General features: G+C 41.8%; 2 protein-coding genes across 3 annotated transcripts; one reads left to right on the plus strand and one right to left on the minus strand.

Annotated features, from left to right (window-relative positions):
* Positions 1-520: 520 nt before the first annotated feature.
* Positions 521-6,845, minus strand: DUSP3 (dual specificity phosphatase 3). 2 transcript variants are annotated; one of them, XM_074163106.1, is made up of 3 exons: positions 6,241-6,845; positions 3,602-3,828; positions 521-1,813 (listed from the first exon to the last, which is right to left on the minus strand). In XM_074163106.1, the coding sequence occupies exons 1-3, from the start codon at positions 6,360-6,362 to the stop codon at positions 1,608-1,610; spliced, it is 555 nt and encodes a 184-aa protein (XP_074019207.1). In that variant the 5' UTR covers positions 6,363-6,845; the 3' UTR covers positions 521-1,607. The 2 variants fall into 2 exon arrangements, with proteins under 2 accessions (XP_074019207.1, XP_074019208.1); XM_074163107.1 differs by having other exon boundaries at positions 760-1,813; positions 6,270-6,411.
* Positions 6,465-15,714, plus strand: LOC141474993 (ras-related protein Rab-18-B-like). Its single transcript, XM_074163105.1, has 7 exons — positions 6,465-6,655; positions 6,736-6,791; positions 6,954-7,015; positions 9,068-9,140; positions 10,141-10,259; positions 11,147-11,213; positions 12,106-15,714. The coding sequence occupies exons 1-7, from the start codon at positions 6,591-6,593 to the stop codon at positions 12,279-12,281; spliced, it is 618 nt and encodes a 205-aa protein (XP_074019206.1). The 5' UTR covers positions 6,465-6,590; the 3' UTR covers positions 12,282-15,714.
* Positions 15,715-15,958: the final 244 nt, after the last annotated feature.

Raw genomic sequence — 15,958 nt, forward strand, 5'->3', positions numbered from 1 at the left:
AACTGTCCCTTTAAAGAAAGAACACAAAAGAGAAAATGCTACTTGATTTGACAGCTCCTATCCTGCAAGGAAACAGAAATAAGCCTGGTTTTCAACCAGAATCATCACCTCTGGAGTTTAATTTCAAGATATTTACCTAGCGATACAGAACTCCCCACCACCACTCTTAACCCCTCCAAACCACACAAACAAATGGAAGTAAAACAAAGTATGTCCTTTGTGATTTTCGATTAGTGAACTGAATATACATAGCTAGATCTGGGTTTACATGTGTTACTAATACAACAGCATTTCTGTTTAAAATAGCGTCTTCAATCTAGAACTACATTAAAGCACACATAAAAAGGGAACATATGCATCTCACAGTCTGTTAGTTTAACCAACATTCCCAGTTCGCAGTGGGAGATCCTTTGCGTTAATACAGTGCTACAACTCACAGGTACGCATTTATACACCAAGTCAGGCATACTGTAAACAAAGCTCCCTCTCCCAACGTGGCAATGACTCATTTAATCTATGTCAAACAGAATCAAGACATCATTTATTTTAATAGAAAGGAAATGTTTCCTGTACCATATGGTATGTAACAATGCTCATTTCTATTTAATAATACCATGCAAGCAATCCAAGAAGTTAAGAGTCTACTTTGCAAACTGCTTTGTAAGCACACCTGTGCTTCCCCACTGGAAGTAATCTGCATATGTGATCATTCCGTTCTTTGTTAATAAATAGCGATAGTAAAGAAAGGAGAGAGACACTGTAATTCAATACAAGCCTCGGGAGCCATTTTATTCTGATACTTAGGACTTTATCATACATCCAGTACAAGCACTCCTAAACACAGACATAATTTCTTCCTTGCTCAAGTTTTTGCCTCAACATTTGCTCGACGTTTTTTTCTAGTATGATTTCAAAACAAAAATAAAAGAGCATTTAATATCATACTATTTCACGTCAATCACAACAGCAAGAGGTACAAGTATTCTTGAAAATACAGTGTGTATCAAGATTGGGCTCTGAATGGCTTTACTACCACACACTGTGTTTTGCATAAATCCACACTAAACACAACACTGCATACGCTTCATTTTACATGTGAGTGCATCTGTGCATGTGCATATTTGCTTCTCCATTCCTTGAAGCTCTTACACTCAAACTTTAGGCACCTGTGTGCATCAAAAAGAAGCATTAGAAAATACAGTACCTCAATTAAGAGCAAGTGAAGACATGTGCTGGGGCTCACAGAAAACGGTGCTCTGGGGGGATACCAGACAAGGCTTAAATGAATCACACTCAATGTCAATGTGAACCACATCTGCTACAGAGTCTGTTTGTGGCTCTGAAATACATGTGGAGACAGCTGCCATCACTGGAGTTACCCCTCTAAAAACACCTCTTTATTGCAGCAGCTCCGAACAGTGATACAATTTTGTGCCATCTTGAAAGGCAGACCCAGTGTTCAGGAAAGATACTTTCACTAGACAAGAGCAGGAATTCTGTCTCACTCACATGTGATTTAGCTTGGTGGTTGGGGTGTGGGAATCTAAAGCATCTAGGATGTCCTCTGATGGCTTGAGAAACTTCAAAAAATACTACAGTGCTCTGCTCTAGGGCTTCAGTTTGCCTTCCTTCACTAATTGCTCATTGAGCTGGCAAAGCTGCCTTAGAAAGCCATCATTGGGGCCAATCTCTCGCTTCTGCCGGACAGTGCTCAATGCAGACTTGACATCCATATTCTGGCGAAGCATGAGGTAGGCGATGACCAGTGTAGGAGAACGGCTGTAGCCCTCACGGCAATGCACAAACACTTGTCCTGCAGGGAAGATAGGTCATAATTTGGGTTATACTGGAACGTATGTTTGAAAAGCAATATGAAATAGCTAGGATATAAAGTGTAATAATTATTAGTCCTTCAGCAGCTTAAGAAATATAAATTCTGAATGCCACAGAAGACATGCTGAACTTGAAAGAAAGGTGCTATCGCTCTGTTAGTAGCTACACATTCTGTCAATAATAAAACAGGCCACTGCCCCCTTTGAGAAATCCAATTAGATTGTATTGCTTCTCAGCTGTTTCCTCTTTGACCTGCTTTTCCAGACACAAAAATTTTCCTCTTCCCAAATGCAGCGGGCTACTCTCCAGAGTATTTTTTTCTCTAAGACAAGAGAACAGATGAACCATACACACACATTTTCATCATAACCACAACTTGCTTTGAACTACAGCAGCAGAACGCAGCTCAAGGCAAATCTCTATCAGTGGCACATTAAACAGATAAACCAATTCATTCTCAACATTTCTTAAGAGCCCGTGGCCATAAATTAGCAAGACTTGGAGATTCTTGATCATATCATGGAAGAGAATTGACTTTCCCTCTGCAAACGATCCAAAGCAAAAGGGTTTCTAGCCTTGCTCTGTGAAAGGCAGTGACTTAAGGGCTTCCTTCCAGACCTTTAGTATACCAAATTTGCCTTTCAGAACTTCATGCAACTACAATGATAAAATGAAATCAAAGGAAAATTACTACTGCATCCCTCTTTGCTTTACTGTTCAGACAAAACCATCAAATTTCAGTAGCAAGTTAATCTTAAAACTGGCTCCAGCATCACCCTGCTACGAAGTTCCTCCTTGTTTACAACAGTAAGAAAACAGTTGTAACAGGCAGGTGTGGTAGACAATTACTAAGACCGAAAGAATCATCAAATAGAACCGCTACTGTAAATTTAGATTGACCCTGCAACTGTTCACATCAAACTGCAGAGGGACAGTCATGGCACAGCTGGCACTGTTAAACTCTTCTTTCTTACTGCAACCCGTTTCAGTGAGTCACAACACTAAGTGGAAGAGTTGCATTTCAATTTTTAGAATTTGTCATACTCCACCAAACTGGAGGTAAAATTTCTTTCCATCCGTCAAAAGCAGATCACAACTCTAGTACCCCTTTTGCCCATTTCAGAGAAAGAACTTCTGAAATTGTGGGAGTTATTCTTCCTCCTCTTTTGTGTTCAGTCATGAAGCAAGAAAGAAATTAAATGTGTAGAAATAACTGGTATGCTGAAATAGACCAACAACAACAAACACCATCTGGCCCACTGCACTATGTCCTAGGATTTCTACTCTGAGGAAACACACTGTAGAGAAATGAGGCAAACAACAACATTGCAAATGTTCCATAATGCAATACTTGTATCACTTCTGCCCTTAATTTATAATTTCTAGCATCCTAAAACAACTTTGAGATCCTGAACTTATTTTTTTTTATTTTCTCACGTGACTTACCATTTCTAAGGAAAAATAAGAATGCATCTTCACAGAAAGGCACTACTACAGGATGCAGCAGCCATTTCACTTTTCAAAGTCACCCCTATAGTGACAGACTTCCATTTGCTATATATCAGAGACCTACATGTATAGACAGAGGATTAAGACATTCTACTGTGTATTCTGGTGTCTTTGATCCAGAGCCTCGATCTGAGTTCCTGATTTGTTTGCTCAGCTAATAATCTGAGCAAAGAACCATTTTAAACAGTAAAAAAGATATGCTAGGAAACCTATGCAGCACAGAGAAAACATGGTAGAAAGATATTTCAGTTTGCCTTACCATCCTTCTGGGAAAGTGCTTTCTCAATAAAATCAGCTGCCTCCTCAAAATAGCGACTGAGGTTAAATTCTTGTGTATCATTAGCTTTAATGCCGTGGTATCTGATGCCTGTGCCTTCATAGAACTCTGCATTAGTGTTTACGTGCATGAATGACTTCCCCTCTGCTGCGTTCAGAACATGGGTTATCCCCAGACGCTGCAGTCTCGTAATGTTCTTGGCCATGAACCTGTATGATAAGAAATGTCAAGAAAACAATTAGAACTCGGTGAATCATCTCAGTATTTATGATGTCCCCAGAAGGCATTGGTAATGAAAACCTTTTTCTGTTAATAGATGCTAAATATACTGTGCCCAGAAGTGAATTAGCTACAGATTATAAATCACAGAACGCAATCTATAGTAAGAGGAGATAACCATTAAATAATACGAGAAGACCATTGACTCCTTTTTATCATAAAACCACTACTTTTCATTCCGAGTCTGATTATTTCCACATGTCAGTGCCAATATTTGCCTCACTTTCCTGGGAAGAAATAAAACAACATGTTTTATCACACCATGCGGTCTCCTAGTAAAATCTGAGCCCACTGGTCAACATCAGCAGAATGTGACAGAAGGCTTTAGTTGAAAGATAACTCAGTTCCTGCACACTTTGTGAAGAGGTAGCCTAAACAGACATAAATCTCTTTACTGTTTTTAAAGGCAGCTTTCAGTATGTGTCTAACTGGATGTGGAAACAAAAACTTTCTAGAAAATCTCCCTGTGGCTCGAGTCATAAGTTGCAAATACAAGGAGTCTTAATATTAAGCTTAGCTCCAGATAAGCATTTGTGCAGTATCTTTTTGGACAAGTTTCTAAGAGATGGCAATGCACCTGAGGGTTTGCTGGACACTTAAGTTATTCTAAAGCAGTTAAAATCTATACCCAAATTAGTTGGTTCCTATCTATATGAACCTCTGAGCACATTCACTCACAATTTTCATGAAATTCAAGGCGATGTGAACATGTAGAGCGTTCCTTTTCTCCTAATGACTGTTCACCCCTTAAACTCTAGTGTAAGCAGATGAATCCTTATGCACGAGTGAAGCTTCTACATTTTCTGCTGTCTGTGCCAAACAACTATGGCAATGAGCCAAATATTTGTAAAGACTTCATTACCCAAACAAATGTTGACAGATTTTCCATCTGGCAGGACATCATCTGTGCCAGGGGACAAGTGTCAGTGTCTGAGGAATTCCGCTTGCAACACAAAAGTAAATCCTACAGTGCAAGGCCAAAACAAAAAGCGTTAATTCAGCTGTGAGTTCCTATGCTTAGTGGGGCGAGCATACGGTTTAAGTAATAGTATCAGTATATATCTGATAGTGGTCAGGATCAATAGGAACTCACATCCTGGTTGCTCTGAATAAAAACCCTACCCTCCAGTGTGTTGACCGCTCCCCCCATTTTGCTGCACAAATCACCTTGTAGGCTATGACTTCATTTCTTCCAGGTGACTGCCTAAAAACATGAAGGTGGCTGTCAGACATCAGATTGGCCATTGAGATAATAATTTTGTAATAGAGTCCTATCTCTAGATGTGCATGTCCCGCATGTCCTGTCAACTGGCGGTGACAAACATCATTTGTTTTGGCTTAGGAGAATGTTAATGACAACCTATGGGTTTGATATTTAAGAGTTACAAGCTTCAAATCAGGACAGGGATCCAGTATACTACACATGAATCAAAAAGTTCCAAATTTCACAGAGATAAAGTGTACAAAGATGGACAAAAAGGGGACAAAGAATCAGCAGGATATGATAGAACTAGGACACATAACTGAAATCATAATCTTGGCGCAAAGAATAAACATCCTAGAACTGAGAAAAGAAATGCTATTGGTGAACCCTGAACACTTTTCCCCATTTAAGGGCTTTTATCGTAGCTATACCTGCAACGCTCTGGCTCATGTGCATGAATAGTTAATTAGGATGAGTTTTTTTAGGACTTAGAGTGCAGAAACATTCCTTTGACCAATCACAGATGGGGTGGTGACTCCTATTAAAGTCTTGCTTCCTTCAGGTTATTTTGCACAACCGAAATCTGGTATCATATTGCTACTTTGCTTGTTCTTCACGTTCCAGCTAATTCCACTCATCTGACATAGGGCTGTTACGCTGGTGTTTTGTCTGGGCTTCCACACACAGTACTGTCCGTATGGCTCACGGATCGTGTCTCTCCCCCTTCAGTGTGGTGGAGGGCACAACTTGTTAGCAGGGAGGAAAAAACCCCAGTGCTGACACAACCGAACAGGTGTGTTTCGCTGTTAAGCAGTTTAACGAGTTTTAACCTTCTATCAGCTCTATTTTAGCTTATATTTGGGACGTCAATAGGGTACCGAACATTTTAGCAGATGCCTTTTATGCGCCTCGTCGTTCGCCCCTGGCTGCTCCGGCCTGCCCGCCGCAGGCCTGCCCTAGGCTCGGCCCGCCCCGGCAGATCCCGCAGCCCGACTTCCTCCGGCACAGACTCCCGTCCCCGCGGCACCCAGTGAGCGCCCCGCGCCTCGCAGCCCCGCACGGCCCCGCCTCCCTCGGCCTCTGCCCCGAGTGCCCGCCGCGGGCTGACGGGCGCGGTCGCCCTGCGCAGGGCACTCACGCGTTCCCCAGGTGGATGCGCGGCACCACCTCGTTGCTGTGCGCGCTGGGCAGGCTGTAGCAGCCGCTGCCATTAGCCAGAAGGTCGTTCAGCTCCTCCACCGAGATCTGGTAATCGGACATGGCCGGGCCCCAGCCAGCCAAAGGCCCCTTGGCGCAGCCGCCCGGGCCCGGCTCTCCTGCCCCGCCCCGCCTGGCAATGGCCAGCGCCCGATGGGCGGAGTCGCGACAGCCTGCTCTGTCGGCCGCGCCCGGCGGGGCTAGGTCCGGTTCAGTCGGGGCTTCGCTGAGCCCTTCGCTGCTGCGGTCCGCCCGGCACGGCAGCCTCCCCGGGCCGCTGCAGCGCGGGGCATGGACGCCGCGGGCCTCACCCTGAAGCTGCTCCTGGTGGGAGACAGCGCCGTGGGGAAGTCCAGGTGCGCGCCGGGTGGGAGGGCGGGCGGGCCGGGCGGGCGCTCTGCGCGCCGCGCTGAGCTCTCGGCTCCTTTCCCCACAGCCTCCTGCTGAGGTTCACTGATGGCGCGTTCGAGCCGTGCCTGAAGCCCACTGTTGGTGAGTCGGGGGCCCGCCCGCCCCCGAGCGAGGACGGTGCCGCTGGTTTCCGTCGGGCGCCGTTAGTGCGGGGCTGGGGCGGTGCGGGGCCCGGGGGGGTCCCGCGAGGGCGGGCGTTCGTCAGTTCCTTCTGACAAGCCTTCCCTTCTTATTATGCCTTAGGTGTTGATTTTAAAGTGAAGAAAATGGTGGTAGATGGCCATGCAGTACAGCTTGCAATATGGGTAGGTTTTGTTCTCCACAGATGTGAAAACTAATAGCTGCTTTTTGTGTTTTTTTTTGTCTCTTCCTTCTTCCCTCCCCTCTTTTACTAAAGGCTTCTGCATGTTGATACTGTGCTCTTACGATGGCATACGCACATAGGATGAGTGTCTGTCATGATTGTGTGACAGTAGTTACAGATCAGGTTCTTTGAAAACGCCAATAAATACTTCACTGCTCTAGGTTTGGGACTTCTTCAATTCTGGCAGAGATTTTGATAGCTCTTTCCTGCACTTACACATCTGGGTTTCTCACACGCTGTGTGAAATGTTAGACTTGTGGAGATGTGGCCTCGCAAGAAAGGCTGGCACTTCCAGGACAGACAGCACTTAAGTATACTGTAGAAACGTGATGAATTGAGTGACTTCCCGTAGGGGCTGTGCAGTGATTCTGTGTGTATACTATAGCAGAAATAGTCCAGATGCTTTATTTTGGTTAAAATCATGGGGGGAGGCAGAATATACTTGGTCCTGAGCTATTTAAAGGTTAGTTCAGATTTGGGACTGGTAGACTTGAGCATTTGTCCTGAACTTCCTGATGCTGTATTTTCAGCACCTGCAAACTGGGAGATCAGATTGCAGCTGTGTGATCGGGATTATCTCTAATATTAAAGCACCACATTTGTTCTCCTAAATGGAATGAAAGGACCCTAGAAGGAAGAGATTTTATGTGTATGATCATAGGCAATTGACAAAAGAACACACCATTACAAAGTAAGTCATTGGGGCTATTGGAAAGAGAGCACAAATGTGCCTTGGGCTGATAATAACAAAAGTAATATAAATGCCAAAATTTTAATTACTTTTCTCTTGGGAGAGAGGTGGGAGAGAGCACCTGTTGCCTGCTTCACTGGTCAGTTTGGCCCAAACCACGACATTTTCATTCAGACTTTGTGTACAGGATGCAGAGCAAGAGTGATGAAGTCACATGTATGTATTGGCTGTGTTTTGAACATGCTGCACACAAAGCAGAAGGTTTGCTGAGGGTAACTGAGACACGTTTGCCCTAATAATCACACAGGGGTGTGTCTCCTTGCTATGAAATGAAAAGCAAGGCCAGAACTTGCACAAGTTGCACAGCTGGAAAGAGCACTTTTGCAGCAGTCTGTAATAGCATCAGGAGAAACTGCTAATTAGGGGGGAAAAACAGTGCAATTGCGCAATGTTAAATAGAAACTTTAATGCATGTATGGTACATCAAGGTCAAAAAGAGGCTTCTGATTTAGTGTCCATGTGCTCGTGGGTGCCGAAGAGTACAATACTCTTAGTAAGTATGACCAGAAATAAGTAAATACATCTCCAATTTTAGTTTCTTCTTTTGACAAAGAAGAAATAAATTAAAACATAGCTGTTAGTCGGTTTATTGTAATCTGTACGTAAATGTAAATAAATTTTTCTGGTAAAAATCATATTCGTATAATTCTTTCACCTCCTTACTGTTTGTTCTGAGAGTTTTTGAATTTCATGTTGCACTTAGGAGCTATTTCAAAGATTCGTGAGAATGTGTGACGTACTACAGTAATAATTGAATGAAACTACTGCAAATTTCTTATCTGCTTAGTCTTAGCAAACTTGAAGTAACTGTAACTGGATTCTCCTTTCCTGCAGTGTCTCTCACTGGAAAGCCAGTTATTCCTCACTTTGTTCTGTTCAGCTGATAAAGTGCAGCTGCTTGGCTTGCCGCAATAGCCTTTTATGTTTTTCTCGAGTCCCATTGACTTTCTTCTTGTCTCACTCGTGTTACAGGTGTCTGTGCTTATCACTTGAACCCTCAATTAAGTCCCCTCCATGCTTTTGTGCCCCTCCTTACCCACTTTCTGTTGCTGCTGCTAATGGTTTCTGACTTCTTCCCTCATTCTGTTGTCTTATGGTTTCACATATCCTTACTGGTCAGGAAAGATTTAACTTTGTTTATCTAGTGTATTAAAATACTGGTTTTGTTCTAAATATATTTGATTTTGTGTGTGTTTGTTTTGGGTGGGTTTTTTGTTTGTTTGTTTTTTTTCTCCTCTGTAGGACACAGCAGGACAGGAGCGCTTTAGAACACTGACTCCCAGTTATTACCGAGGAGCTCAAGGGGTTGTTTTAGGTAGGACGTATATGCAAGAAAAACATGATTATGAAAAGTGTGGTCTTTATTACTACCTGTATGCATATGTCTTTACAAAGGGAGGTTGTCTGAGAGAATCAGAGGAACAATTATGGTTTTTGCAACATTACTGCATCATTAGCTCAGACACTGAGTATGCAAATCCACTGGGCAGGAAATAATGCTTCTTTAAAATACTTTAAATGAAAAATACAGAGATGTCACAGTGCAAGATGTTGAGTGGATAAATGATTAGCTCTGTAGTAATTACTTTGGTGAGTTTCTGGTAATAAGACAGACTGGGTTTTGTGTTGGTGTCCTAGTGTCATGTCCCTCCCCCCCCCTTTTTTTTTCTCCAGAACCTATTGATGCGATTACTGTAAGATGTGAGGTTTGTAGCACAAGTAGTGTGCTACAGTACTGTAGTAGTAGCAGTAGATGGTTAGTCCCTTTCTGCATGACAACACCAATTAGAAAAAGAAGGGACTCTTATTCTCGGGGATTGTGAAGGCTGAACACCTTGCTGGACAAAATAATCTTTCTGAGTGTGATGTAGCTTTTTAAACCTTAGTGATTAAGTGAATGCAGTTACGAAGTTATCAGTGATTAAAAGTCACTTCTTACTCAGAATCCGTTTTTTTTAGCAGCAGTGCATGCATGTAGTTACACATTAAATGAGGTGATAAAATACCTATTTTAAAATATTCTGTGTGGCCCAATTCAGAACTAGTAACAAGTATATTATTTCAACTGGTCTGATTTCCAGTCACAGATCTATTGTAGAGATGCTCCGTTCTGTAACGCCGAGTGACTCTGGGTGAGCACAGACAGTGTGTTCAGCTCTGGGTAGAGGGTATGGTTGACGCATCTTTCTGTAATTCCCTAATGCTGATTTTTGTTTGGGGGCGGTAGTTCGCTAGTAGGGACTAATTTCTGCCATAATGTAGTAAACGTTGTTCAGGACTCTGCAGTTGTTAAGCTCCTTTTCCTCTGTTACTAGTGTATGATGTTACAAGGAAAGACACTTTCGCAGGACTAGAGAGCTGGCTGAATGAGCTGGAAATGTATACCACCAAAAGCAACACTGTGAAGATGCTAGTTGGCAATAAAACCGATAAGGTCAGTTTAGAAATGCATCCTTTTACACTGTTCAACAGACTACTCGGTCATGACAGAGTATAAATGTGAGATAAGTGCTGAAACTAACACATCGGTTGTGCAAGGAGGTGATACGCTCTGTAACGGAGGAACCTGGATTGAGCAGACTCCACTTGCTACCTCATTTTTGAAGTGGATCTTATTAAAGGATTTAATGGAAACTCTCCTGGAGAGATGCAATTGATGAGAGAGATTCTCTTAAGATAGCGAGAGGTTCTGCCTAAAAACTGCTGTATACCGTTAAAGTTAAATGCAATGCAACAGCACAACCACTGCTTTCTTTTTGACCAGACTCTGTTCCCCGGGTGGTGGGAAAGGAAAATTCAGCTCTTCAGATTGCTATAGAGTATGCATCTGTGTGGGTGTGAGGTGCACTGGTTGCTGTACGTTTCTGGGGTGTTTTAATAAATCTTGGAGGCCTGTTGCATAATGAGATGTCTCACTTTTGCTTTACTACAAGAGGTTTCCAACGTTGCTAGCCTGAACTAGGTTTTCTTCTGCCCCTTTCCAAATCTGTCGATTTTCAGATCCTCTTCAGATATGCCTTTTCAGCTATTTGAGTACTGAAACCTCCTTTCTGGCATATAACTTACTCCTAGTTGATTCAGAAGATAGAAATGCGTTCATTTCCTACTGACTTGGTGTCGCCACTCTTCAATTTGACCACCTAACAGTTGACCACCTAACAGTAAGCTGTCTGTAGAGTGGGAAGGTTCGTTTGCTGCTGCATGGTTTTATAGACCTTTTTCTTTTCAACAAAACCACTTCTGCAGTGGTGCTTTTCCAGGGGCATCCAAAAAGTGGCAGGTGTAGTTTACTTGAGTCATGTTCTTCATTCGTCTCTGCAGCCTGATCGTGAAGTAGAGAGAAAGGAAGGACTCCAGTTTGCTAGGAAACGCTCACTGCTTTTTATAGGTATGTAACTCTGTGCCAAAAACTTGAGTATTCATGTGTTTGTTTTGGTATTGCTAAGCATGAATGAAGTGTACAATTGTATTTCACGTTGATAGGTGTATTTACATTTTTTTTAGAACTTAATTAAGATGGGTTCTTTTTGCTGCATTAGTTCATATGTGTTGATGTAGGTTTTGACTTTTTTCAGAGATGCTCTGCATTGACTGCAACTGGAAGTAATTTTTCTCTTAAACAGATTTACTTCATATACTGCGTAGGCATTAATTTTATATTCTCTTGAAACTAGCAGGATTTTTTAATTCGGATCCCAGAAGACCGCAATTTTTCTCCCCACTGATGTCAGCAAGCACCTTGAGTAATCTCTTCTGTTTCCAAGTTTCTGTTGCAGCAACATAAAAGACAGTATTCTTAGACCACCAACAAAATGTACAATGTGAAAATACAAAGATGGGGAACAAACTGTGTTTAAGAAAAAAAAAATACGTACCTTTTTAGGTGAAGCTTCTTGAAAAGATTTGTGAAAGGAACTGGAACAAATGCATAGGGGAAAACATGTAATTCCCTCTGCATTCTTTGTTTCCCAGCTTAGTTATTGAATAATCGTCTTTTAGATTTACTGTCACAACCTGAGAACAAAATCTGTTTCTCTGCTATGGAGAGAATGGGGAGCTGTGAAATTTTTTTAGGTGGAAAAATGGCATGCTTCAGACTTGAATGCATTTCTGTTTATCATATTCAACTTAAGTGTGCCTTTAAGGGAGAATGGAAAGGAGGTTCACTCATTTAAAAAAAATTATATCTTCTCTCTGGTCCCAAAAGAACTTCTTACAAAGTGGAATACTGCAAAGAAGATAAAATACTTTTCCCCCCCTCCTTTCTTCCCCCTCACCAGAGACCAGTGCCAAGACACAAGATGGAGTGCAACACGCCTTTGAGGAACTAGTCATAAAGATCCTGCAGACACCAGGTCTTTGGGATAAAAGCGCACAAAAGCGGGGAGTCCAGCTAATGGAATCTTCAGCACAGCAGGATAAAAGCTTATGTGGTGCATACTGTCCACTTTCTTAAATCTACAGATGGCTGTTCTGTCTGAATGCAGTAGATGACTACTTTTTTTTTTTTTTTTTTTTAAATAAAGGGGAGGGGAGATTCAAAACAGTAGCCTGTGCCTTTTTTGACCTGCCATCAATTGTGTAGGTCCAAACCCCAAACTGATTAGCAAAATACATTTTTGTTCATTAACAAAAACAGTTTATCCTTATGCGCAATTGATAGCTCCAGATATTTTTCTGGTAACTAGCGCTGCTTAAAGTATCGTGCTTCTGCTGTATGGCATTCAACATGGACTTTTTCTGAAATTCCTGCCTTGGCATAAAATAAAGTAGTACTCCATTTTTGGATATTATTGAAAAGCTTCTCTTCCCCAGAATGGCATGGGAGTCTTTTAGGCACCTAAGTTCCCTTAAATGTAGTGAACAGTCAGGAATCACCCTGAGCAGTGACAGTCCAGATGTTTTTAAGCAGTCGAAATTGCTACTTGTCCCCATATAGTAAGCTGAGTTACTAAGTAATTTTAGGGTTGTAGTGAAGAGGCATATCTATTAATATTTGGCAGGAAAAAAACCCCACTTTTTGTGGAGTACACTGAAGGTTACCCCTTGCTGCGCTTAAAATACTTTGTGCTGAGGATCGGTGGTGAAATGGAGTCATTGTTTTGGGCTGGTTCACACGTTGTGTCCTTTTTGCAGTTAACTGGGGGCTCTGCAAACCCATGTTCCTGCCATCATTCAGCAATTCCAGGGCTAAAACTAAGTTTAATATGCGATGTGCTGGTTATGGAAGACTTTCCACTAGGATGCGTGAGTCTGTTGCCAATCCCATTATGAAGTTCTGTCAGATAACTCTCTTTTTTGCCATTTTCCACACCCATTACGCTCACTGCGTTTTCTTGAAAACAGAGTCATGGAAGATGTTAGCCTAGACTCTGATCTTGGTAGCAATGCCTACAGAAGACTTCTGGCTGGCTGCCTGCAACACTGTGAAAGTATCAAATTTGGGGCAGGTATTAAAAGCATTTAAAGCTGAAGTGCATGTAAGTATGTTGTTCGTTACAGCACATTGTCCAGACAGAACAGAGAAACTGGACTTCTTTGAGATGCAAGTTTTGATGATTCATTGCTATCAAGTTAATTTGTTGGTGGGAGTGCCCTCCTGAGTATCACCAGTGGTTTGTCGTGAGTGCTACCACAACACAGCTGAAGACACGGCGTATAAACTTCAGCCTCACTTTGGAACTATTCTAGCTTGTTGTCTGCAAAGTTGGTCTGGTGGAGCTGTTTTCTTCTGTGAAAAAGTGTGCCTGTATAATTGTTGCTAAAGTGAACAGAAATACCTGTATTGGGTTTTTGCATCAGCTTCTGTCTGCCTCACAATGTAAGTGGCTGCATAGTTGGAATATCGCTCCTGTGTATTTCCCTCTGCTGAAATTGGTCTGAGGGAGATTGTAGATCTTACAGTAGTTTTTAATGTCTTTGGCAGTAGAAACACAACTGCTGCTTACACTTCTATCTTGGTTTCGGTCTATAAGATGTCCTTTTGGAATACTCGTATCAGCTTATGAGAGAATAGAAGAGAAAGTGGTTTCTGTTGGTGTGACCGATAGCAGCTGGATAGGCATACTGTCAGCAGATCACAGAGGGTATGGAGTGTCTGTTAGAAAAATGGGAGCGTGTCACAATTTGACATCGTCTGGAATCTCCAGGTGTAACTGCAAACAGAGCATGGACACAAGAAAATAAAGAGTAGGAAGTCAAGTTCAGAAGATGGGAAGCTATGGCAGCTGTAACACAGCCATAAAACCAGGTGGGAAGGCTAGGAAGGAGACAATCGTGAGGAGGTGGAGATGAATGACTTCTCATCAGCAGGCCATACAATGGTCTTGGTGCATTCACTGCTCTCTGTGTAGGTCTTTTTTTCTGGTGACAGGCGTGACATTTATGCAATGAGCCTGACACCAAGGTAGTCGCTTCTTTCCTACATTTCCTGGGGTTAAGAGGAAACTGGAAAGAAGACTCTTCTGTTGCTCTGCTATTGAATGTGGGCAAAACTGCTTAGCTGGTTTGTGCTGCAGTTGGTATCTGCCTTCCTTGGAAGGCCTCATTTTTAAGAATGGTGTGTTTCTTAGAAATAATTAAACAGCTGGCAGCCCTTTTAAAAGTAACATCATCTTCCTTCGCATCATGCTTCAGTTTGCTGCAAATGCAATCCTACTAATGAATGCTTCCTCTGTTGTATTTGGGGGGAGGAAGAAACCCAGAACCAAAATCTACCTTGATTAATTTATGAATTTTTGTTGTTTTCTATAGTAATAACAATTTTTGAGGGAAGTGAGCTAAACGAATGAGCCTTCCATTCAGTTTTGAATATAGTCGGGTCTGAAAGTAGTAATGTAAATATACACACTCATTCATACTAGAAACTACAAGAAATATGTCTACTACAAGTTCCAGATTTGCAAAACAAAACGTAAAATTTAGTGTTTAGGTCTGAGTGAACTATTCCTGCTATGGAATGTTTATACGCAGTGAAAAAGGTATCTGATTGTCTAACTTTGCCTTTGTAACCTCAAATATCAAGGAAAACTACATTACAAATTCAGCTGGTGGTATCACTGGAAGTTATCATAGATCCTCTTGCTATGGTATCGGAAGCGTATGGTTACACTTCTAGATCTTACCTCTTTGGAGGTGCCTGCTGTAAAAGAGTAACTGAAGTTATGTAGGCGTAAGTCTGACTTAAGACAGAACTGTGCAGGGAAAGGATATGAGAATGAGCTGCGATAAAGGCTGTTACGGAAATGTTGACCAAAGACAATGTCTGATTACAGGATTCACTGAAAGGTTGAGGGGGAATGTGTGTATGGCGGTAGGTAACAGGAGCCTGGCTGTGGGCATTGGCAACTATATATATGCCTTACAAGTATCGTTTCATTAGCCAGAAAATGGGTTTTCAAATGTGCCCTTTTTTTTTTATAGCTCAAATAGAGGCAAGCAGAATAGAGAAATAATGAACATCACTGTGGAAAACTAAGGTATTTCGGAGAGGCTTGTTGACTGTAAGCCTACCCATGATCATAAGAATTCTGAGACTGGTTGGCAGGGATGTACTTAAATTTTTGTTTTGTATAACTATTATTTTATTATAACTTCAAACTAAATAAATTGTGTTGGGGTGTTAGTTAACTGTGTATTGGACTAGAAAAATACTGAACCTTAAAAAAATCTGAAAGTAGTAAGAAAGTGTTAGATAATTACAAAAGGGAGCAAGGGAGACATTTTGTAGAACAAAATTAGAGTTAGGTATTTGGGTTGAAGGACTGCCTATGTGGGGGGAGGGGAAAAAGCATGTGTGGTCTTAGTGCTAATGGATGCTTTGCTGAAGTTGCATTTTGTTGCTATTTTATTCTGATATTCTCAATAAATATTGCCACTATTTTAGTATAAAGAAAATGTGCCAGTATATTACATTCATGACTTAATCTTTCTACTGTCGACTCCACTCTACTGCTAAAAAGATCACCAGAACAAGAACCCTGCTTTTGCACTACAGAAGTGGAACCTAATTTCAGTAATGGCTCCAGCCAACTTTTCACTGAAAGTTTAGGAAGCCATAGGATCTAGACAGGTTTTTTTTGGGGTTTTTTTTTTTTTTTTTCTGTGTCTTTTCAATTTGTTAATTAGGAACTT

This window comes from Numenius arquata, chromosome 23 (genome assembly GCF_964106895.1).
Source record: "Numenius arquata chromosome 23, bNumArq3.hap1.1, whole genome shotgun sequence".
Taxonomy (NCBI): domain Eukaryota; kingdom Metazoa; phylum Chordata; class Aves; order Charadriiformes; family Scolopacidae; genus Numenius; species Numenius arquata.

Excerpts from the sequence above, each read along its gene's own strand:
- DUSP3 (XM_074163106.1), bottom strand. The coding sequence starts at position 6,362 with ATGTCCGATTACCAGATCTCGGTGGAGGAGCTGAACGACCTTCTGGCT. Across the intron at positions 3,829-6,240 it reads CGCATCCACCTGGGGAACGC|GTTCATGGCCAAGAACATTA; the intron begins GTGAGTGCCCTG and ends CTTATCATACAG. Across the intron at positions 1,814-3,601 it reads AGCACTTTCCCAGAAGGATG|GACAAGTGTTTGTGCATTGC; the intron begins GTAAGGCAAACT and ends TCTTCCCTGCAG.
- LOC141474993 (XM_074163105.1), top strand. The coding sequence starts at position 6,591 with ATGGACGCCGCGGGCCTCACCCTGAAGCTGCTCCTGGTGGGAGACAGC. Across the intron at positions 6,656-6,735 it reads AGCGCCGTGGGGAAGTCCAG|CCTCCTGCTGAGGTTCACTG; the intron begins GTGCGCGCCGGG and ends CTTTCCCCACAG. Across the intron at positions 9,141-10,140 it reads AGCTCAAGGGGTTGTTTTAG|TGTATGATGTTACAAGGAAA; the intron begins GTAGGACGTATA and ends CTCTGTTACTAG.